Here is a 24493-nt window from a genome sequence, read left to right on the forward strand (position 1 = left end):
AAAACAGCCTGCAGATTAGTTGATTCTCTGCCCCAAAGAGAAATATGCTGATTGACAAGTGACTTCTTTGGGACAAGGAGACAGTCCAGCACCAGGCACGGGCCCCTGTCATGCGTATACTGTGCAAGGAGAACAGCTGCCTCCCAGTCAGGTGCCCCCAGACATGTTTAGCCACTGGGCAAATATGACTGTGGTTTGCTGTTCCCAGGAGAGGGCCACAGCTGGCCTAGCTGTGTGATGCACTGTGATTACTGAGGCCCGGCAGGGCTGTAAAAGCTTCCTCTGAAACTCCCAGGAGCTCCAGCATGAACTGGCCAGAATGTCTCAGAGGTTTCATCCTCAAGACAGTAAGAGTCTAGGACCAAAACTTGGGCATCAAGGCTGCTTCAGTGCAGGTTGCAATGGCCCTTGGCTAAGAATGAGACTCCGTCAGACTGTATGAATGCTCAGGACTGTCCAGGGGTTAACAGCTGCGCATTGCTGCACTCTCCCACACAATGGAGTCTCTGACTTCACCCCACAGAATGTGCTCAGAGGTGTGTCATACTCCTAGCCCTCCCTGACACCTGTGGTAGGAACAAACAGGCAAACTTCAGTCACCTTGGGCTAATGGGGTTAGATCCTAGCACTGCTGAAGTCAATGGCACAAGTCCCATGGACTCCAGGGGAGGCAGGATTTTCCCCAGGGTCTTTGGAAAGTAGAGGCTGCCATAACTTCAGAGCTCCAGAGGAACCAATGTGGCCCTAATTAGTCTTTCACTGGTGAGCCCTTTTCTAAACTAGCTATTTATAGATGTCACAGCTGTTACTGTCCATCCTAAATGTTTTAATCAGATACAGTAAGTAGTTTATACCACCTGAAGAAGGTAAAACTGGAGTAAATGAACACATTAATGTGTCCTTTCACATTTGCTTGTATTGCAGAAGAACAGAGCTGAAGACATGAACAGTAAAATTCAGAATATAATGACATGGTTCCTGGCTGAAGTAACAAGTATCTTATACCCCGCTGTAACAAAGTACGAAGAAAGAATCAGAGCTCAAACACATACTACAGCTGTAGGGTCAGTACTCTCTTATGAGAACTCTAGTAGCTGCAATGAAGAGATCATTGATGTGTTTGAAAGTCTTCCATCCTCCAAGAGCAGAAGGGTCATCTTTACAGACATAGGCATAAAACCCACCAGCTCATCAACTGATCACAAGATCGTGACAGGAGGAAAACCAACTCCACTACTGGCTCAAAAATCACCTTTCACACCTCTGACAAGTGAGTTCCACAAAGAAAATATTCACAAGGGAAAACCAGCAATAACACCTCAGTCTCAGACTGAAAATATTTCTAGTCTGCACAGGAAGGTCGTGAGCATGGGAGCTATAGCTGAGTTTCCCAGAAAGAACTTCAAAACAGAGAAGTTTCCATTTAGCCAAACTTATTTTAAACTTGAATCGACAACAAAAGATACCAATCCAAAAAAATATCTGATTGGTGGGGGTATTTCTTCAGCCTTAAACCAAAGTCTTCCTACAGAAGGGATTTTCAAAAAATTATTTGAGCAGCAAAGAGGAACAGAAGCAAATGGCATTGACAACTTGAAGATGCTGCAGGTGGCTGAGAATGTTGTCAAGGACATTTTTATAAGGGTAAAAGATCTGGATCATTCTGTTTGCATTTTAAAGAAGGCTCCAATTGAGCTTAGTGAGAGATTGTTCTGTAGTAAATTTAAAAGAACCGAATCTCCAGGGACTTTTCATAAAGATTTCCAGAAAGAAATTGGATTAGTTGCTAGAGAGATTGTAGCAACTGTGTTTGATAACTTCCACAGGTGTTTGGTGTCCTGCATATCCACTGCATCCGTTTCAACTAGCGGAGTTTCCAAATCAGAAAAAAATAGAGTCACGCAATCTGAATTACCTGTTTATGACCCACACTTTTCTTTGGCTTCTATAGATAAAATAGCCAAAGAGATGGTTGAAAGTGTTGTATTCACACTGGAGTCATTTGTAGCCTTTCAATTTAAACATGACTTTAAATGTAAATTTTCTGAAATAATGAGACTCCATGTTGAAAATAGGTCTGGTGCACAACAGAAACCATTCCTAAGGCCTCTCTCAATTCAAGTAGCAAATGAAATAGAATTATCATTTGAACATAAAGTGCCAAGAACTACAAATAAAAGAATTCTGCCCACATTAGAACCCTTTCATAGCTCTTCCGACATATCAAGGATTAGCAGTGTGATTACCAGGGAAAGAATACAGAATGCAATTTACCAAGTCCAAAGACTCCATTCAGAACTGAGCATTTACGCTAAAATTGCTGTTACCAAAATTCTGGAAATCATCAAGTGGAAACCTGAAAAAGAAATTAGCCAAAGAGAAACATCTCCATTTAGTGACATGACAGAAGAAAACATCATGGTAAGTGAGATAACTGGTGCCATATTAGAGCAATGCAGTCAAAATCAGATGGAAATTACTTCAGAATCGAAGTTTGAAAATCTTCATATGGAAAAACCTCGACGAGCATTTGGAAATAATAAAATTCCTGGTCAGGGTGTTACAATGTCAGAAGGAATGAAAATGTCTGCTAAAAAATTAGAAGTTGACTTAAGAGAAACCTTTCCACTTACCAGTGTTCCTGGCATGGTGATTAATTCAGAGGAAAAAACAGAAATGGAAAAGGAAATTCCACATAATCTTCCAACTCTCCAGTGTAACCAGTTCTCTGCACGGGATGCTCCCACTACATCAGAGAGAATCAGAAAGTCTATTTTCTACACCACAGCTCCCAAACCAAGATCTTCTAGACCAGCACGAGAAACAATAAGAACACTTAGCTCCAGGATGACTCTACCCCCAATTGGAAGACAATTTGCAAGAAAATCATTCTGTAAAATAGGCATAAAGAAATCTCCCAAAGGGGAAGCAAAGCATAGGTCAGTGCATGAAGAACATGGTGAATTTCTGCCATCCTGTGAAACTGAGAATCAGGCAAAACAGTCACAGGATGGTATTAATTCTGCTGGTTTTTTGAAAGAAATGTGTAGTGAACTAATAAGCAAAATAATCACTTCTTCTCAAAACACGGACACCCAGGACAGAAAGACAGCTGACACTGATCCTTCTCATGTGATGACAAGTTTAACTGATTCAATGTTAAACGAGTGTTCAAAGTCTCAAGGCAAGGAGCTGCCACTGTTGGAAAGTCCGAGCCCTCCACCACAGGTTAGCACATTGGCTACTAAAATTATTCACTCCAGTTTAAGTGACATTTTGAAAGAATGTGGTTCTGAAGCCTCAGATTATACAGACATTAAAAGTGATCACAGTGCTTCAGTAGAAACATTACCTACTTCAATAAGGAGAGAAGTTATTGATAACCAATTTCAGGGACCACTGGCAAAAGCGTCATCATCTACTATATTTAAGCCTCTAGAATCTGGGTTAATTGCTGAAGAGGTTTTACAGAAGGCTAACAAACTCAGCACACAATGCCAAACTTCCACCACACATACTATTAGGGTACCACATGGATTTTTAGAAGATATAATTACCAAACTGTTATCTAAAATTCTCCCTGAACACTCCAACATGTCTTCCTCAGCAGAAAAGGAAAATCAAATTGCAGAATTTGACTTTATTCACATGAAGCTAGTTAGTAAGGTTATGACAGAAATCTCTAAAGATCAGAATTTGATTATTCAATATGTTAAATGTTTACATCGAGATGGCAATGCCATTGTTCAAACAGTTGTAGAATCCATGTACAATAAGCTTTTGCCACAGTTTGGATCCCAGTTAACAATACAGAAGTGCTTAAAAAGTGGGTGCACAATTCTTTCTGAAGCAATAGCTGACTTGGTATTAAGAGAGATCTCAAGGAATCAATTGCAGAACTTTTTTTCTGGAGAATTAACACCTCACCAATGTGCTGAAGCAGACAATGTTGTTGAAGATATGCTTAGAGACCTCACCGAACCCTCGGATCACACAAACCCCATAACATCAGATATTAGTGAATTATCTTCTCTCATCATAGAAAAACTTTCAGCTAAACTTTTACATAAACTTCTATCCATATTTCCCATTGTGGACTTGGATGCACAAAATATTTCTTCAGTGAAGGATGTAACTTCCACAATTATGAATTCACTGCAAGTGCTCCTTTCAAAAAATCAGATAAATACTAGTGAAAATATCAATGAACCAGATTCTTTACAAGAAGAAGACAGCAAAGCTACTGGAGAGGTCAATTCTGTTTATACACGCATTTTGAAACAATCTGACTCTGATGTTTCTATTCACAAAGATCTAACAAACAAGAATGAAGTTTTAGCTAATAAAATAGCTTTAATGGTAAGTGATACTTCTAAACATGAATTTCAACCTGTTTTGGAGGAAGAGTCACCACCCAGTTCACCTTTAATGCTGGAGGCTGTCAGTATTATTAAAAAGATTCTTACCAATACAGAGATGCCAAAACATCCCTCGGCATCACATATCCCTGTGTTACCAGTGATGTTTGTGGAAGAAATATTAAGTAGATTCTTGTCTAAAATCTTAAAGTCAACTCATAGCAGAAGCCCAGAAAAAAGAAGTTTATCAAAGACTGAAGTGAATGAAGTTGCTGGAAAGCTGAAACAGTCCATGGAAAACCTAATGTCCAAAAATAAAATCAGTCTTGTGGAAGCAGCAGGTGATATGGCAAATCCAGAACACAACGAGACTCTTAATCAAGTGGCTCATGCTATTTACAATAATGTCCTGCAAAAATCTGGATCTCAGCAAGACTTTTATGATAGTGTAACATGTTCCAGAACAAATTTTCCTCAACAAGTAGCTAGTATAATAATTAACGAAATCTCTAATTGCCATCTAGCACTTGCTTTTAAAGACAATCCACCGATGGTCAGCCAGAGCGCTATAGCACTTGATAGAATTGTTGACAGAGTCCATGCACAAGTTTCCCTTCACACAGTGCCTGCACCAGAATGTTCAATCAGAGATGAAAATGCAAATGAGCAACCAACAGAAACCAGGCTACCCATTAAAATAATCCCTTATATTGGAAATAAAGCATTACAAATAGATCCGGACATCGTGTCAGAACATTTAGCAGTTATTTCCATAAAAACAGAGCCTCTTGAGGAGCTGAAAAAAGCATGCTTCGCTTACACTGGACTGAGTATAGAAGACCTGAGAAGAGTCTCAGTGGCTGGGAAGAGTCCTGCAGCTGAAACTAGTGGAGCTGAAGAAAAGAGAAAAAGAGAAAGACGTCCCTCTCTGAATGTATCAGGACGGCTGGATGTAAAACCAAAGGAGGTAAGTAAACAGAGTGAGATTGGTAGTCTGGGGGATATGTCTGTGTCAACTTGTAAACTCCATTTTGTTTTGTGAATGCCTTGATTGTAACCTTCCCTGAAACTGTCCCTTTGCATTGTAACTTCCATCTTGGGTTAAGGCATCCCAGGAGGTTAACAACCTGTCTATTCTGGGTAGTGGAGGCTTATGCAAAAGGGTTGGGTGTGACATTCCCCTCTGGTTTTATCTGGACCAGTGATCTGCTAGGTCACTCTGATCCTTGGCTCTGGGAGTCAGCCTTACCCTGCTCTTCTCTGAGAAACCCCACTCCTGAGCTGTTCACGCACAGTCTCTGACATGTAAGCTGCTCCTTGGATTGTGCAACCAAATGACACTAGCCAATATCTCCGGTCCCAGACACAACCCTAGGAACCTCCATCTTGCTGTGTCCAGCTATGCCCACTGGACACTGCAAGCTTATATGACTTCAACAATTTAACAAAGAAATTGATATGTACCAGGATCGTTATCCCAAGGGGAGTCTCCGACACACTTCAAACCAAACACACTGCTTCAGGTAGAATAAACAAACAGATTTATTAATTATGAAAGATAGATTTTAAGTGATTATAAGTCAAAGCATAACAAGTCAGATTTGGTCAGATGAAATAAAAGGAAAACACATTCTAAACTGATCTTAACACTTTCAGTGCCCTTACAAACTTAGATTCTTATCGCCACAGGCTGGCTGGTTGCCCTTCAGCCAGGATCTTTCCTTTGATCAGTGCTTTAGTTGCTTAGTGGTGATGTCTGTAGATGGAGGTGGGAGAGAGAGGAAGAGAATGGCAAATGTCTCTCCCCTTTATCATATTCTTTCTTCCCTCTTGGCTTTGCCCCACCCCATTCAGAGTCAGGTGAGCATTACCTCATCGCAGTCCCAAACTGACCAACGGAAGGGGAATAACTCACTCAAGAGTCCAACAGATCCTTTGTTGTTGCCTAGGCCAGTGTCTTTTGTTCCTGTGAGGCTGGGCTGGGTTTGTCCCATACATGCCCTAATGAGGTGTGAACTGCCCCTCTGCTCTTGGAGAGTTTTTGCCTGGGCTTGCTTTAAGCCATGAGGACACATTCTCAGCCTCATAACTATATATATGAAATTACAACCTATAACATCACTATAACAATGCTCAGTAGATCATAAGCCTTCTGAAGACACCTGACTTGACAAATTTTGCATTAGATACCACACAATTATATTATAAGGATGAACACGGAAGTGCTGGGTGTTCCCCTGAGGTACAGAATGTCACAGTGGGATCATGTTCTAGAAAGTTAACAATGAGCCCTCAGCCATGATGCCTGTCCCCTGCTGGGACACAGGGCTAGCTGTTAATAGGGCCACTGACTTTGAATGGATTCTTTTCATGGAAATCTGTCTGGGGAGAAGGGGAAGCTAGAATCCCCCCTGCTCAGCACACAACTGGGAGAACTTCAGTTTCTCCACTTGACCACCTGCCTCAGTGTGTCAGAGACTGGTGCTTTCTAAGCCAAGGGGCTTTTTCATCACCAGAAACAGAAGACTCAGCTGGGGAGAGTGAAGGAAGGAAGGCGCCTGGGCAGTCAGACTGCAGGATCTTATTCTCAAGAAGAGTGTCAGACCCAGGGTCTGCACTTGGGAATGCACCTGAGAGACCCAGAGCTAAGAATCATGACCAATCACCTGCCAGACCCACGAGGCTCAGCAGCACATGGGATTCGGCAGTGGGATCCCATCCCAACTGACTAGGATCTGTCCAGAGAGGAGGACTGGAGCAGGTTGTAACATAGGAATTGTCATATTCAGATTGAGTAAAAAATTGTTCATCCTACCCTCCCCAGGGCCACGATCTCAAAAGCATTTACACACACACTTAACTTAAAGCATGTGAATCCCACTGAAGTCAATAGGACTAAGAGCTTTGCTGCATCAGTTTTTATAGATTTTTAGTGACAAAATCCTGGGTTTTACAAAAGCCATTATTTGTTTTTTACTGATTTTCACCCACATTTTGGAAGTGCTGAAACTTTCTGGATTTGGTTCCCTCTCCAGGAGGAGAGATAGTGCTCATAACCTCCCATTGACTTCAACAAGACCTAGATTTCATCCTAGGAGTGTCTCCTTTTCTCCTTTTTCTTGTAGCCTTTGCTGTGGCAGCCCCTCTGCCAGCAAAGTAAGTTCTTCAGAAGAGAAAGTGGGACTCTGTTTTCCATTCTAGAGTGTCATGTTGGGTTGTCTTGGGATTTCCCATGATTCGGTTCATTTAACATTTAGTTTCTGTCCTGGCCGTCCCTTGTCCAAAGCAGACTTCGTCCCTCTGCCTGGCCAGATCCCTACTCTTGAGACATGTGCACCCTTGGCACTATGAGCTCCGAACCATAGAGAAATTCATACACATTGGAGCTACAGGCCATCCACCTTGGGCACCTGGACATGGGGCAGAAGGCTATAAAAGAACCTACTGCCCAGTCACCCTTATTTCTTTTCTTGCTGCCAGAGCCAACTGGCTCCACAACCAGCTGCTCCTTTGCTGTGTGTTTCTACTTTGCTATTGTTAGTCACGTTAGCATTACATTGGTCTCTAGCTAGTGTCAGAGATTAGCATACTATCTGAGCTCTCCAGCTCCTACCATGGTGCCCCCATTGCCTGGCATCTATCAGCTGTTTTGGTCCTTTCACTTGACTGGTTCGGGAGCAAAGACTAAGGGCATGGCTACACTTGCAAGTTAGAGTGCATTAAAGCAGCTCCATTCACTCTAACTCATGATGCATCCACACTGGCAAGGCACGTAGAGCATCCAGACTTCGCAGCTAGAGTGCTCTGGTAATCCACCTCAGCAAGTGGAATAAGGTTTGATGTGCCCCCACTGGAGCACCGCAGCACCAGTGTGGACTCCCTTGTCTGTTAATGCGCTCTGATTGGCCTCCAGAAGTGTCCCACAATGCCTGTTCTAACCACTCTGGTCATCACTTTGAACTTTACTGCCCTGCCCTCAGGTGACCAACCATCAGACCCACCTTTTAAATTCTCTGGTAATTTTGAAAATCCCCTTCGTGTTTGCTCAGCCAGGCATGGAGTGCTCTCAACAAATCTTTCCAGGTAACCATGCCTCCACGTGCCAGGCGATCCCCAGTATGGAGCAATGGTGAGGTGCTGGACCTCATCAGTGTTTGTGAGGGAGGAAGCTGTCCAGTCCCAGCTGCACTCCAGCCGTAGGAATTATGATATCTTTGGGCAGATATCAAGGGACATGATGGAAAGAGGCCATGACCAGGATTCACTGCAGTGCAGGGTTAAAGTGAAAGAGCTGCGGAATGCCTACCACAAAGCCCGCGGGGCAAACAGCCACTCTGGTGCTGTCCCCGTGACCTGCCGTTTCTACAAAGACCTGGATGCAGTACTTGGGGGCGACCCCACCACCATGGACACTTCAGAACCCAGTTCAACAAGGCAGGAGGAGGAGGAAAGCAGAAGCGAGGGTGCTGAGGAGAAGGAAGACACTCCGGTATCCCTAGATGTATGCAGCCAGGAGCTGTTTTCAAGCCAAGAAGAAGGTACCCAGTCACAGCAACTGGTGCTTGGGGAAGGACAAACACCAAAGGAAGTGCCCGGTAAGTGGCTTTTAGTTTGGGAAGGAAGTTATTCGGTGCAGGCTCTTGGGGCGAGGAGGGTTAGGGCTGCATCCATGCCTAGAAGCAGAATAGGGCATTGATGTGCTCTCTCACATCTCAGTAATCAGCCTCAGTGAGCTCTTCAAAGGTCTCATCCAGAACTTGGGCAATGTACTTGAGCAGGTTTCTTGGGAGAGCGACTGTGGTCCTTATCCCAATCAGGCTAACATGTCTGTGACACTGTACCCTGAGGGGTGGGAGGATCTTTGCTGCACACAGGCAAGCTGCATATGGGCCAGGGTGGAAGTTGCATTGTAATAGAAAACCCTCCCTTGCTTCCCAGATCACCCTCAGCAGCAAGATATATTCCAGGATGAACTGCTGTGGAAAACGTGGGGAGAGTGTAGAGTATAGGGGCCCCCTGCAGCTGTTGGTTCCCCTCAAGGCACAGAAACCCAGAGGACAGTATAGCCATGAAACAATCAGTCTCCCTTGACCCTGTGCTTACTCACCATTTTGGGGCTCCCATGGGTTATATGCGCTTGCTTATGGATGGGCAAATTATGCTATTGTGTAGACTGTGCTTTCCCTTAAGTATGGGGGAATCATTGCTCTGTCCGGTGTGAACAATGCTGCCTCTGTTAAGTGTTTCATTTTGCTTTTACAGATGCAACCTTGAGACCTCAGCAGTCCATGTTATCACCGGCCGAAAGACTGCAAAGAATTAGGAAGAGGCCACGTAGAAGCAAAAACAACATGCTGCATGAAGTAATGCAGCAGTCACTTAATGAGAATCTAAAAGCGCAGGAGTGGAGGGAGAGTGAAAGGACAATCCGCCAGCAGAATGAGGAGCGCTGGCACAAAAGCATGGAGCTCCAGCAGCAAAGCATGGATTGGCTGATAAGCATCATGGAGCACCAAGCGGACTTGATCCAGGTACTCGTAGCCATGCAGGCAGAGCACTACCACCCCCCGCTCCCCATGCAGCCTTTGTCCCAAAACTCTTTCCCTTGTGCCCCCATGTCACCTCCAACCCACTTTCCTCAACATCCGGGTTCTTATCGCCACCAGTTGCCTCCAACACCTGTAGCTTCACCACCCAGCTCTGAAAATTACCCTTACCCACTGCACTCAACCCCCATTATCATGCATTATAGCCATCCTGAAGTGCAGCACTCATTGCACAGCACTCCAGACAGGAAGGCTGAGTATGATAACAGGACATACACAAATCTGTGACTGTATCTTTCCCTCCCCACCCCCTTGCCCTTTCTGTTTCCCAAACAGTTGTGTTTCTTTCAATAAATGAATTTTCTTTTCAATGAATGGATTTTTTGGCTTTGAAAACATTCTTTATTATTGCATAAAGTAAAAGATATCTTAGCCCAGGAAAGCAACAGGCACTGCAAGTCAGCATAGCAAACACAGATTCCTACTAGCATTGGACCCACTGCACTTCACTCCTGTGCAGGGCACCAAACATTACTTGTGGCTTTCAGCCTCAGATTGCTCCCTAATCCTTGCAGCCCCACTCTGGGTCCCTCCAATAGCCTTGTTTTCTGATTGTTCGAATTCAATCTCCACGTGACGAAACTCCGAGTTCCATGCCCAAAGGAATCTTTCGCCCTTCCCTTCACAAATGTTATGGAGGGTACAGCATGTGGATATAACCATGGGGATGCTGTCATCGGCCAGGTCCAGTTTCCCATACAGACAGCACCAGCAGCCCTTTAAACAGCCAAAAGCACATTCTGCATCAGCTCAGCTTGTTGTTGAACTGCTCCTTGCTGCTGTCAAGGCTCCCTGTGTAGGGTTTCATAAGCCACGACATTAAAGGGTAAGCAGGGTCTCCAAGGATCACAATGAACATTTCGACTTCCCCTGTGATGATCTTCTGGTCTGGGAAAAAAGTCCCAGCTTGCAGCTTCCTGAACAGGCCAGTGTTCTGAGAGATGTGTGTGTCATGCACCTTTCCAGGCCAGCCTGCATTAATGTCAATGAAACAGCCATGGTGATCCATAAGCACTTGGAGAACCATAGAGAAATACCCCTTCTGATTAACTTACTCGGAGGCTAGGTGAGCTGGTGCCAGAATTGGAATATGCATTGCATCTATCGCCCCTCCGCAGTTAGGGAAACCCATTTGTGCAAAGCCAGCCACAATGTCATGCATGTTACCTAGAGTCATGGTTCTTCTGAGCAGGATGTGATTAATGGCCCTGCAAACTTGCATCAACACGATTCCAGTGGTCAACTTTCCCACTCCAAACTGGTCAGCAACCGATCAGTAGCTGTCTGGAGTTGCCAGCTTCCAGATTGCAACTGCCACCTGCTTCTCCACCATCAGGGCAGCTCTCAATCTCGTGTCCTTTCACCGCAGAGTGGGGGGTGAGCTCATCACACAGTCCCATGAAAGCGGCTTTTCTCATCCAAAATTTCTGCAGCCACTGCTCGTCATCCCAGACTTGCAAGACGATGTGATCCCACCACTCAGTGCTTGTTTCCCGAGCCCAAAAGCGGCGTTCCTTGGTGCTGAGCATGTCCTTGAATGCCACAAGCAATCTTGTGTCATATGCGTTACTCAAATCAATATCATCGTCAGAGTCCTCACTGTCAGTTTAGATCTTAAGGAGTAACTCAACTGCCAAACATGACGCGCTGGCGAGACTCGTCAGCATATTCCTCAGCAGTTCGGGCTCCATTTCCGCAGACTGAAAGGGAAGACAGAGTACGCAGTACAAAAAACATTGAAAGATGGCGCCAAATCTGGATGGAAGTACAGAGATTGCTGGGATGCGAAACGATGCAACATGGAGCATTGGGACAGGACCCAGAATGCCATGCACCCCGCACCCCCTTCCCACAAGCCACAGCACCAGAATGGGAAGAAGTTGGGATAGCTGCCCATAATGTACCACTCCCAATGCCACTGCAAGTGCCTCAAATGTGGCCACACCAGTGCGCTTGCAGCTGTCAGTGTGGACAGACTGCAGCACTTTCCCTACTGCGCTCTCTGAAGGTTGGTTTAACTCAAAGCGCGCTACATCTGCAAGTGTAGCCATGCCCTAAGTTGGTCAGTTTTTAGCCTCAATCTGCTTTCAATTTGATTCAACTCTCTCTGACTGGGTAGAGGTTCAGTGTCAATCCCATTCTTTTGACAAATGCACCCAAATTAGCAATTTCACGACCAAGCTTGATAAGTTTATGGAGGGAATGGTGTGATGAGACTGCCTACAATGGCAGGTAGCCGATCTGCAACTGCTAGCAGCAAATATCTCCCATGGCTGGTGATGAGATACTAGATGGGGAGGGTTCTGAATTACTACAGCGAATTCTTTCCAGGTGTCTGCCTACTGGGTCTTGCCCACATGCTCAGGGTCTAACTGATCGCCATATCTGGGAAGGAATTTTCCTCCAGGACAGACTGGTAGAGACCCTGGTTTTTTTACCTTCATCTGTAGCATGGGTCACTTTAAACTAGTATAAATCATGGATTCCCTGTTACTTGAAATCTTTAAACCATGATTTGAGAACTTCAGTAACTCAGCCAGAAGTTTGGGGTCTATTTCAGGAGTGGGTGGGTGAGGTTTTGTGGCCTGCGATGAGCAGGAGGTCAGGCTAGATGATCATGATGGTCCCTTCTGGCCTTAAAGTCCATGACAAATGCACATAAAATAGCAAGTGCACATGCATTTAATTGTTTACATTTTGTGGCAAATTGCCAGCACTATTATGATGGGTCCCACGCTTTCTCTTCTTGTGGGGGGGTTCAGGATGCTGTTTCTTGCCCCTGATCTGGGATATTAACTGTCCCACTAGTATCCCAGAGAAGGAGAGTGGAGAAGGAGGGACCTGGGCCCGCCCTCTACTCTGGGTCCCAGCCCAGGGGCCCTAGGGATAGCGGTAAACCACTTGAACTAGCGATTCCTTCCCCTGAGCTACTTCCCTCTCTGGCCCTTCATCTTGGGGGCTTCCTGCCTTCTCTCTACTTGGGCCAAGTTTCTCCCAACCCCTTGTGCCTGTGGAGTCCCTCTGCTCTATACAAGCTGGATTTCCCTTTACCTAGGGTCTTGGTCTTCTGACCCGCCATAGCACTTTTCCAAACTCTCCTCTGCTTCCCTCCAAACTGTTCTCTTTCAAACTGCTCTCTGCTCCAACACCAAACCACTTCGCTTCAACTCCTCCAACTGTCTGATTGAAGCGGGGGTGGCGGGGGGGTTAATCAGGTGACTGGCTTCAGGTGTTCTTATTGGGTTAATTGACTTCAGGTGTTCTAACTAATCTGTGGTAGCCTCTCTTCCCTCTACAGGTAATAAGGCTCTCATCATCCTGGGGCTAACATATCTCCCATCTATCACTCTCCTGTTGCCCTCTGGCCATGCTATATCACAATATTTTTCATATTCCCATGGTTGTTTTTTTAACTAATATTTTTAATAGAAAAATCAGGATTTTTTTGAATTCTCAACTGAATGAAAACAATGTATCCAGATGCAAGTCTAAAAGCACTTCTGTTTATTTCCTCTCTAACTAGCGAACCGTAGAAAAAATCATAAGAAAACTGACTCTGAAATTAAGCTCTCTTCAAAAGCTCTCTCTTCAATTTCAGCCTGTCAGCAGAAATTCATTCTGGGACATGTTAAAGCCTGACATAGCTAAAGTGGAGCTTTTAAAAGATGTAGAGAACCAGCAGGACCTTATCATGCGACTAGTAACCCATGATATTGAGGCAAAGGTGAAGCAGCAAGAGGAGGAGGAAGAGGCAGCTTTTGAAAAAATTTTAAAAGTAGAATCCTCTTTGATTTTTGAGAGCCAATCACCCCCAGATACAGCAGGGAGAGAGAACGTGGCGTCTGCTTGTCCATTGGAGAAGCAGCAATATGAGAGTGAAGCTTCATTGCCAGAAGTCAGGCCAACCACCAGCAGCCAGAAGAAATTTCTGTCTTTGAGCAAGTGTTGCCAAGCTTTATCTAACTCGATTCCTGATGATATTGAAGATATCGTCAGAGAAATAAAAGATGACCAGGATAATCTGAGCCTTCTCCCTTCGGCTAGTACACAGGATAATTTATTTGCTCCACCATCAACTGGGAAAGAGGCTCAATACGAGGTAAGTGGAGTATGTGAAACTTGTACTAGTTCCTCTGATAACACTTGGCCAAGTCCTACCTCTATAGAAGTCAATGATAAAACTCCCACTGATGTCACTGAGCGCAGGACTGTTGCCCCATAATGTGATGAGCAAGCTCACCCTTGCAGTCTGGAAATGTTCATACAAAGGGTTGTTGATAGTTAACAGGGGAGTGGAGCCGAGATCAGAGCTATATCATGTTTAAGATCCCCCTTAACGATCAGAAAAAGGAGTCCCTCTATAATTAAATTTTCAGTCAGTATCAACCAGCAAATGTACCTGGACATATGAAGAGGGGGGTGAGATCCAGGAAGGAACTTAGGCGGTGCAATGCGGATTGTCATGGCGCCTGACTTTTAGGTGCCTAGAAAAATCACAGGTGAAACCCACAAAGCTGAGTGAAGCACCTAAGCTTCATCTACCCTGAATGGGGAAAAATAGGCACCTAAGAATACACTCCACAGGATCCAGGAGGAGATGGAGCCCACCTTGTAACTTTTAGCCTGGTGGTCAGAGCACTCACCTAGGGTGTGGCAGTCCCAGGCTAACTTCCCTCTCTCTCCCAGCGAGGCAGATAAGATTTCAACAGGGGCCTCCCACCTCTCAGGAGACTACTCCCCCAATTAACACCTGCTCCAGTTGCGCTCATTATTTAGCCACCATGGAACAGCCTCAAGAGGATTTACTGAAGGAGTCCCCCAACCCCCAGAATATGCCATAGCTCATAGAACTGTCCTCTCAGGATCCCTGGTCAAAGCCTCTCTCCCTTTCTGGAAGAGGGAAGTGAACCTGACCCTCTTACATCCTAGGTGAGTGCTCTAATCACCAGGCTATAAGGTGTGTGCTATCTCCTACCAGCATCCAAACAGGCCCTAATCCAGGAGACAGCCTCTGAGCACACCTATCAGACTGGGCCCTGCATGCGACGTAGGCAACTGAACGCTTGTCTTCCCCTGGGCTTAGGCACAAGACAAGTGTGTGGACCCCTTGTGGGAGGCAGCAGCATGAATGCCCAGGGTAGAAACACTGGCTCAAAGGGAATTTTCATCCTGAACATTTAGACACCAAGTGAGTTAAGCCAACTACAGGGTTTGGTGGGAGTTCTGTGAGGAGCCAAAACTGGGACTCAGGTGCCTAAACCCAAGATTAATGCACTTAAGTCCGGGGTTCAGCCACCTAAGTACTTTTGTAGATGCCATCTGTACATCTTACTACACAGTGGAAACATACAGGGCTTGTTTAGCTCATCTGGACTCCTACCTGTCCTCTCATCCTGCATGGTGTCTCCCACCTTTTATCTGGGCCACTTTTTCTATCTTTATTATCAGTCCTCAAGGTTAAATTTATTTTTAATGTAGGTTATTTTCTAGCTCTGGATTAGAGTTTCACAGGTGTCCACCTCTCTCATTGCCATATTACTTTGTTGTTATCGTGTTTTAACCTGAATAGCCAGTGAAAAAAATTAATCTCCCTAATGTATAAATGCTACTGATGAGGAGAGGTGTTGTGAATACCACTGAGGTCCCAGAAATATATGCATCACTGCTTTTGTATCTGCCCAGCAATGAGATTCCTTCATTACCCTTGAGTTTCCTCTCTGGGGCAGGAGCATTCAGGTGAGGTGACCATGAATGTAACAAAAGGGGACCAAGAGAGGAAAGGAATAGAAGCAAGGCAAAGGTAAGTGAGCCAAGGAGCTGAAATGTTGCCTGAAATAATTGTAATTATTCTTCAGAGGGTGAAAGACACAATATTAACTCACGGTCCCCTCCCTGACTTGGAACCGAGAGTCCTTGGCTCAGCCTCAAGCACAGATGTGTCTGCTCTAAACAAGGACAGCAAACGTTTAAGGTAACTGCTTCCATGGTGGAAACAAGAGAGGGTCTATGTTTGAGTGAGGGTGTGATGGGGCATTGGCCCCACATTGGTCTCAAAGGGGTTAATAGAGCCCTAGGGAGACTGTGCAGGAGGCAGCCAGTTAGAGAGGGGCTGAGAGGAGCAACCATTCAGGGCCGGGCAAACCCATGTAAGAAAAGCTGCAAGGAAGAGCAGGGTCAGTTACTCCCTGGAGTTCAAGAAGGGAGGACTGGCTGCCTTGCAAATGGAAGGAAGCCAGCACAGACAAAGTAATGCTGCTATCAATCCTTGAGGGGGCCATTTGGGGAACTGGGGTAAAAATCTGGGGATTGGTCTACTTTGAGCAGGGGATTGGACTAGATGACCTCCCAAGGTCCCTTCCAACCCTAATATTCTATGATTATATGATTAGGGACCAGGGGAGCTAGGGAAAAGCTTCTGGCTGGTGGCTGGCAGTTGCAGGCTGAGTGTCTGGGGCAAGGGCAAAGAGGGTACTGGGGCTGCTGAGAAGTGGCTAGACAATTGGCTGCAGTCCCCACTGGGGAAGTGGTGGAACAGTTGAACTGCAACACTTGCTCCTGGAAGTGGGGAACTCAGATTGTGACATGGCTGGAAGGCTGTGTCATGAAGAGTATGCCATGATCCTTGGAGTGAGGTGGGTCTGGGAGCAGAATTAATGGTGGGTGACACACCAGAAGGTGTATCAACCTGCAGAGTCAATCCCAAAGATGACCAGCAGGAGGCACCTATATGGTGAATGGAGCCCCATTACAGCAGGAGTCTCCAGAGGTACTGGGCAGGGCTCAGTCTAGATTTTATTGGGGCTCTATGGGAGGTAACACAGGCCTCCACCCAACTCTTTCCTCTCCCATGACCAGAGCCCTGTGTCCTCCACAACCAGGGCCGGTGCAACCATTTGGGCAAACTAGGCGGCCACCTAGGGCGCCTAGTGGTTGGGGGTGCCTAAAAGTCCCCTCAGGTGAGGAGGTGGAGTGGAGGTGAACTAGGTGGGGGGGCGTGCAGGGAGGGCTACCTGCAGTAATGGGGGAGGCGCACAGGGGAACAGCTCCCTGCTCCAGCTTACCTCCACTCTGCCTTCTCCGCTGAGCACACAGCCCAGCTCTAAGTCTCCTCCAATCAGTGCCGCCAGCCAGGGCGGGGAGGAGAATTAAAGCAGCACTGGCGTGCTCAGTGGAGGAGGAGGAGCCGAGGTGAGCTGGGGCAGGCTACCCAGGCAGGGTTAGCTTCCGTGGAGTAGGTCTCCCCAGGCAGGGTTAGCTTCTGTGGGGGGAGTCTCCCCAGGCAGGGTTAGCTGCCGTGGCGGGGGGGAGAGGGGGGAAGTCTCCCCAGGCAGGGTTAGCTACCATGGGGAGATGGGGGGGAGGGGTTAGCTGTCACGGTCAGGGGGGTAGCTGCTGGGAGGTGGGCTCCCCAGGTGGGGGGCTGAGTTAGCTGCTGTGGGGGGCGGGGGGTTAGCTGGGTGGGGGGTGCAAGGTGGAAGTTTTGCCTAGGGTGCGAAACTTCCTTGTACCAGCCCTGTCCACAGCTCAGTGGGATCAAACTCCACAGTTGCATAGCAGCATTAATTTATTCTGTCACCAGGAAATAACCCCAGTTCCCCACACATTCTCAGCTGGAAATACTCACTGACATCAAGTTTGAAAGTGATCATTTTAGAGGCTCATTTTCTTGACTATGCTCTTTAGGTTCCCTGGCCTCACTTCCCTGAGCAGCATTGGACAGGATGGCCAAGAGAGGCTGAAGCAGTCTGCATTGTGGGGTGAACCTTGCACCCACATCAGTCTAGTAGATGCTGCAGGCTGCAACATGGGCCATTCCTGTGAGGCACTGAGCTTGCTCAACTCCGCTGGCTCAGGGGAAAGGGGCAGGCTCGGGCCCTCTCAGGAGGTGCACCATATTGCAGGATCGAGCCCTTTATGCTGAAGGATGTAGGGGATTAGATTACGCCACCAGTTGCCAGAGTGTGCCCCTTCCCAGCTGTGCTCTCCTATCTGTGGCACTGGTGCAGTCCAGCCAAGCATTCTATTGAACATTATGAGCCAGATCCTGGGTCCGGCCCAACTGCCCACAGCATTAAATGAGGGGAGGGAATGAAAGTTGACTGTGAACTCTTCAAATCTGGAGCCTGCTATGTGCAAGACAAGTCCCCAATGTTTTTAGGTCAGCCTGGGGACTGCTGCTAAAAGCCACAAGGAGCCCAAAACCTCAGCTAGAGATGGGTACAGCATAGGGTCCCCTGTGCCCCCTGGCCCTGGGATGTTTGCTTCTGGGGCTGGTTTCACCAGGTGTATATCCAGAATCTACCAGTCATGCTACCCAAACAAGCTGCACCGTGCTGGCCGGTCCTGCCCTATATATGGAATATTGCCCTGCTTCTGGGCTGGGGAAAGAGGTTCCCAGTGCTCTCTCCCTTCATAGCACTTCCAAGCAGCAAAGGGCAGGATTTTGCCCTAAAGGTGAGACCCAAAACAGTTATGAGAATGAAGATCCTGGGCCTATATAGGAAACAGGGGTTAAACTTAGAAGCATTGACTTGAGATGGAGAAGAACTGGGCTCTAAATAAAGGTCAAATTACGTTTAAAAACTCAAGCCTATTCACATTATTCCAATTCTGATTTGGATGCTACCTGTAGAGATGAAGTATGAGAAATTTCTACCATTTCTGATGAGGAAGTGAATTAGTTCAGTGTTTCTCAACCTTTCCAGACTACTGTACCCCTTTCAGGAATCTGATTTGTCTTGCATACCCTCAAGTTTCACCTCACTTAAAAACTCTTTGCTTACAAAAACAGACATAAAAATACAAAAGTGTCACAGCTCACCATTACTGCAAAATTGCTGACTGTCATTTACCATATAATTATAATATAAATCAATTGGAATATAAATATTGTACTTGCATTTCAGCGTATAGTATATAGAGCAGTCTAAACAAGTTATTGTCTGTATGAAATGTTAGTTTGTACTGATCTCACTAGTGCTTTTTATGTAACCTGTTGTAAAACTAGTCAAATATCTAGAGGAGTTGAGGTAACCCCTGGAAGACCACTGCGTACCCCCGGGGTACACATACCCCTAGTTGAGAACGACTGAATTAGTTCATGTGCAGTGAGTTGTCACTGAAGTCAACAATAAGGGGGTGATTTTCAAAAGTGCCTAAGTGGTTTAGGAACACAGGCTCCATTGAAAAGCTCCTAAGTCAAAGTCCAGGTGACTTTTAATGGGACATGTGCTCCTAGATCACATGTATGCCTTGAAAATCCTACTCAACTATACCTATGTGTCATGTAGGTCATTTCAACCGTCAAGCTGAAAGTGTTCAACACAGGCGAGTAAGCAATTCTGTGAGCTCTATTTCCCTGTGAGGAGAACTGTAGCACAAAATCATTTGCCGAAGGTCACAGCAGGTCAGTGGTAGAGCTGAGAACAGAACCCAAGAATCCTGATCCCCCTCCATGTTGCCTCCCAGTGACCCTGCACAGGGATGTCAGGGAGGCAGGACTAGACACAAAGTCTGTAAAGTGCTTGGGAGGATTATTTGTTAGGCACTGACAAGGCTCTTGGCACTGGGCAGAGTACAAAGTAGAGACACATCCGGTCCCACACAGCTAACAATCAAAACAAGATTACACTTCAGTGCTCATTATTGTGAGTGTTAATAATTCAAATCAGTGCTTCCTTTTGTTTTTAGTGAGAGTGCTGAAGAAACATCCTCTGTTCCTGTGGCACAGGACAAAGGTGAATGTATGCTTGATATTTTTACTTTTTTGAGGGTTAGATGTTTTTTACTTCCTTTATCTCAATGATTTTGTCAGCAAAAAGCTTCTCACTAAAAGAGGATACTCAAGAGGCTGGGCAAGCCTAGGCGGGAGGGATTCCCCCAAAGAACTGACTCACTGCAGAAAGAAAAGTCAGACTTTAAAGGGGCTCTTCGGGCCTTTGATCTAGTTTTCCTTTTCTGTTTGCAGTTCCCTGTACAGATTTGCACAGAACATTGTCTCTTGGGCAGACCAGCTACAAATGGACCGTTTGGTTCATTGGTTGTCAAAAGCATTCTCATGATGTTCCCTGCCACTGAAGGTGCCTCAAGCCTTGGGGCACCTCAGTCCCTCCTATTCTCAGGGCTGTAATATTTTAATCTAACTGCCATTATTGGGCTCAATACAGGAGTAACTGGTGCGGATTGGTGGCCTAAGGTACTGGAGGTCAGACTAGAATCCCTTCAGGCCTTAAGCTCTATGACTTCCTACAGCTCTTTGTCATTAATGATGGCCCAGATCCCCAAAGGTTTTTTGGGGCCATAACTCTCATTCATTTCAATGGGAGTTAGGTGCCTAAATACCTTTGAGGATCTGGGCTGATGTTACCAAATAGACCAGTAAAGGTTGCACTGCAAATCTCTTATTGACAGCTTGGTAAGGGATCAGTCAAGAGGGCAGTGAAGAGAAAGTATGATGAGAGTGAAAGTTAATTACATTGGGCAAAATCACTGATACAGCAGCCTTCAGGGCCTTTGGGCTTTTTTGGATTACATTGGAGGTAGCATGTGTGTCCAGACATGCCCGAAAAGTAACAAAAACGCACCCGTGTATAAACACAGCTCCTAAAGATAAAAGATAGTACCCACTATTTTTACATGCAAATTAAGACACAAAAGTTGCAAGACACTGCTCTAAGGTAATGTTAGATGACACTGAAAGTTGAAATTAGCCATGGCTGAGCAAACTGTGTTTGTGTTACAGGAATGTATGTTAACATGCACCAAGCTCGGGACACAGAGGACACTTCAGAGATTTTTGAGGTAAAATAAGTTCTAAAACAGCCAATAACAACATCCCAGAGCGTAGGATCGGGCTTCTCCAGAGTTCCACCTCCTTGCATTTTGCAGATCTCTTCACCACTCCATTCCCACTAACAGTTACCTGTAACCTGTTCTGTAATCTGCAGTGATGTTGCCTCCATCTGATCTACAGTGTTTATTCCATGGTCCACTTGTTCCATCTGTTAAAATCTTTGACCCCCAACCCGTCTCTCACTTGAGTCAATGGGTATTCTTCCATTGGCTTCAATGGAAGCAGGATTAAGCACTTTTTCCTACTCTCTAATGTAAACATTTCCTTCACTCCACTCCCCATCCATCTTCTGAGGTGGATTAATTCTCTTCCTTCATGTATATTGTTCCCTTAAATAGATATTTATAGCCTGTGATACATTTATTTCTCATAAGTCCAGATTCCAGACTTATACATCTGCATAAAGTGATGAATTATGCAGAAAGTAATTGTAAATGAGGAATCATCATCTAATGGGGGTGTTTTCAAGTGGTCTTCTGCAAGGATCTGTTCTTAACCCTAAGCTAATGATCTGGGGGGAAAAAACAAAATCATCGCTGCTAGAGTTTGCATATCACACAACAATTGGTCGGATGGTAAATAAGTAAGAGCAGGTCATTTTACTGAGCGATCTGGATCACATAGAAAACTGGGCTTACTTAAACACATGTTTGAATCCAGCTAAATGCAAGGTCCTACACCTAGGAACCAAGAATGTAGGTCACTCTTACAGAGTGGAAAGCAGTGTCTCAGAAAAGGACATTTAGGTAGAAATTGACAGACTAGGAGCTCCCAGTGTGATGCGGTGGCTAGTAAGTCAGATGTAGTCCTTGGCTGTGTACAGCATAGAAGTAAGATGTTATTACTGCTGTATATGAAGTAGTGAGCGTACTACTGGTTCTTCTTCGAGTGCTGTCCCTGTGGGTGCTTCACTCTAGGTGACGGTGCGTCCCAGCGCTGTCGATCGGAGATTTTCGGTAGCAGTGCCTGGTTGGGGCGCACGCACCCAGATGGTATCTCCCGTCTAGTTGGAATCTTCCTGAGTGCGTGCGCCCCACACCCTCCTCAGTTCCTTCTCAACCGTCCTCGGCTGAAGACGGGACTCGGGGCAGTGCTACCTTCTCTTCCCTGATCTCTATAAGAAACAGTAACAAAGAACATAGAAATAATGATTAGTTACATCCCAGTTGTTTCCCTTCCTTTAGTGTAGTTAGTTACTTAGTTTAAAAAAAGAAAAACTCCCTCAGGCTTGTCTCCCGTTGAGACACTCTCCTCGGCCACCTCTAATTTATAATGCCAGGAGCTTCAGGATTCAAAAGGCATATTTCCTGTCAGGAATCCATGCCACGGACAGATGGGCACTCATACTGTGTGAAGTGCTTCCCTTGCGCGAGCCTCAAGTCAAGAGCTCGTCGCGACAGGGATCTGCGGCTCAAAATGCTGATGATGGAAAATCCTTACAGCCGCTTTCGGAGATGGAAAACGTCAAACCTGCTCCCACACGTGCCCCAGCCAGATCAGAACCGGTGGGCAGCGTTGCTTCACCCTCCCTGGAGCAGAGGCAAGAAGCAGAACAGTCTCACAGGAGGTAGGGGTAGGGGGTCTCCCACGAGATCCCTACCCTCTGTGCTGACAGCACCAAAGGCAGGTGCCTCAGCTTTTTCTAATGCCTCAGGCACAGCTCTGACAGAGCGCAGAGGCAGGGACCTAACCTCCCGTGTCAGGAAGGTCCTTGTGGCTCCAGTCCCCTCGGCACTGCAAACGGCTGCAGTGCCGGCAGTGCACTCCTCCTGGGCACTGCAAACGGCTGCGGTGCCGGCAGCGTGCTCCTCCTGGGCACCGCAAACGACTGCGGTGCCGACAGCGCGCTTCTCCTCAGCACTGCAAACGGCCGCAGTGCTGGCAGTGCGCGCCTCCTGGGCACCGCAAACAGCCACGGTGCCGGCAGCGCACTGCTCCTCAGCACCACAAATGGCCGCGCTGTCGGCAGTGCATGCCTCCTGGGCACCGCAAACGGCCGCGCTGCCGGCAGTGCATGCCTCCTGGGCACTGCAAACGGCCGCGGTGCCAGCAGCGTGCTGCTCCTCAGCACCACAAACGGCCAGGGTGCCGGCAGCGTGCTGCTCCTCAGCACCACAAATGGCCGCGCTGTCGGCAGTGCGCGCCTCCTGGGCACCGCAAACGGCCTGGTGCCGGCAGCGCGCGCCTCCTGGGCACCGCAAATGGCTACGGTGCTGGCAGTGCACGCCTCCTGGGCACCGCAAACGGCCGTGGCGCCAGCAGCATGAGCCTCCTGGGCACCGCAAATGGCCGCAGTGCCGGCAGCACGCCTCTCCTCGTCACCAAAAACAGCTGTGGTGCCGGCAGCGCAATGCTCCTTGGCACCAAAAACGGCCATGATGCCACCAGTGCAATCCTCCCCTGCAGGGAGAAGAACGTTGGCACCAAGACTATCTTCCCCCTGGGCACCAGTAGCAGGGCACCTCCAAGCAGCCTGCAGCACTACTGTCACTTGCACTTTCTCCTGCTAATGAGCTAGAGCAGACAGCAGGCTCAGCTCAGCCCAGGGAGCAGGAGCAACAGTTTTTCACTCAATGTGACCTTTCAGTGCCACCTGAGCCTCACTCTCCACTCCTACTTAGACAGGGCTCATTTTTTGAATGTCGCTCTCTCCACCTGAACTGGTTTCACTGACAGTGAACTTGATTTACAGCAACAAGCGGAGTTCTCCCCTCCTGCTTCTCCTCCACAGGCACCTCTGCCACCTCAGGTCACGGCTCAAGGCCACCAGCCTCAGCTTCCCTACTTCTCCCCCCCATGGGCGACACCTGGGTTCTCCTACCCTATGCCTTGGCCTCAGTGGTACCCTCGGCAACATCCTCCTACTAGTCATCCTCCTTCTGTGCATCAATCTCCTGCTCCGTCCACTTCTAAGGTGCCTGAACCCCCTCCTGAGTATGCAAGTTATGCACCATATCCTTAACTTTCCATTAACCCTGGAAGGAGCCCTCCTCCCTCCGCCTCCACAGGCTGTGGACGACTGTAAACAATTTCAAGAACTTTCAGGAGGGTGGCACTCAGTCAAGATATTCCCTTTCAAGAGGTTCAGGAGATGCAACACAGATTCCTCAGAATCCTTCAACCGTCTGCACCCTCAAAAATTGCTCTCCCTATAAACGAACCACTCCTGGAGCCGGCACTCTCTGGCAAACCCTAGAGTCTTTAGTACCAACTTGCAAAAAGGCCGAACGTAGATACTATGTCCCTGCTAAGGACGCTGACTTCCTATTTTTTCATCCACCACCGAACTCCCTTGTCATGGATGCAGTTGCACAGAGGTTGAAACAGTCACAATATCGACCCGCCTTGCAAGACAAGGACCTTAGATGCCTTGACGTCTTGGGACGCAAAGTTTATACGTCCTCCACACTACATTTCAGAATTGCAAACTATTCTGCTCCCCTCGCCAGTTACGACTTTGATAATTACACTAAACTTTTGAATTTGCCTCCTACATTCCAGAGGATATGAGAGCAGACTTCAAATCAATCCTATCTGAGGGCCAACTGATTTCCAGAACAGCCCTACAGGCATCTCCAACACGGCAGACACAGCAGCCTGTACAACTGCAACTGCTGTGGTTATGCGCAGATCCTCATGGCTTTCTGCATCTGGCATCCCCAAAGAACTGCAGACCA

At 46.8% G+C, this 24493-nt stretch overlaps 1 protein-coding gene across 1 annotated transcript; it reads left to right on the plus strand.

The window, feature by feature from the left end:
• The first annotated feature begins 1368 nt into the window (after window positions 1–1368).
• Window positions 1369–23334, plus strand: FSIP2 (fibrous sheath interacting protein 2). The gene is made up of 4 exons (XM_050965234.1): window positions 1369–2121; window positions 3229–5325; window positions 13563–14063; window positions 22540–23334. Exons 1-4 carry the CDS (start codon window positions 1369–1371, stop codon window positions 23332–23334), a joined length of 4146 nt encoding a protein of 1381 aa, XP_050821191.1.
• The last annotated feature ends 1159 nt before the right edge of the window (window positions 23335–24493 follow it).

This window comes from Gopherus flavomarginatus, chromosome 8, assembly GCF_025201925.1.
Source record: "Gopherus flavomarginatus isolate rGopFla2 chromosome 8, rGopFla2.mat.asm, whole genome shotgun sequence".
NCBI classification, from domain to species: domain Eukaryota; kingdom Metazoa; phylum Chordata; order Testudines; family Testudinidae; genus Gopherus; species Gopherus flavomarginatus.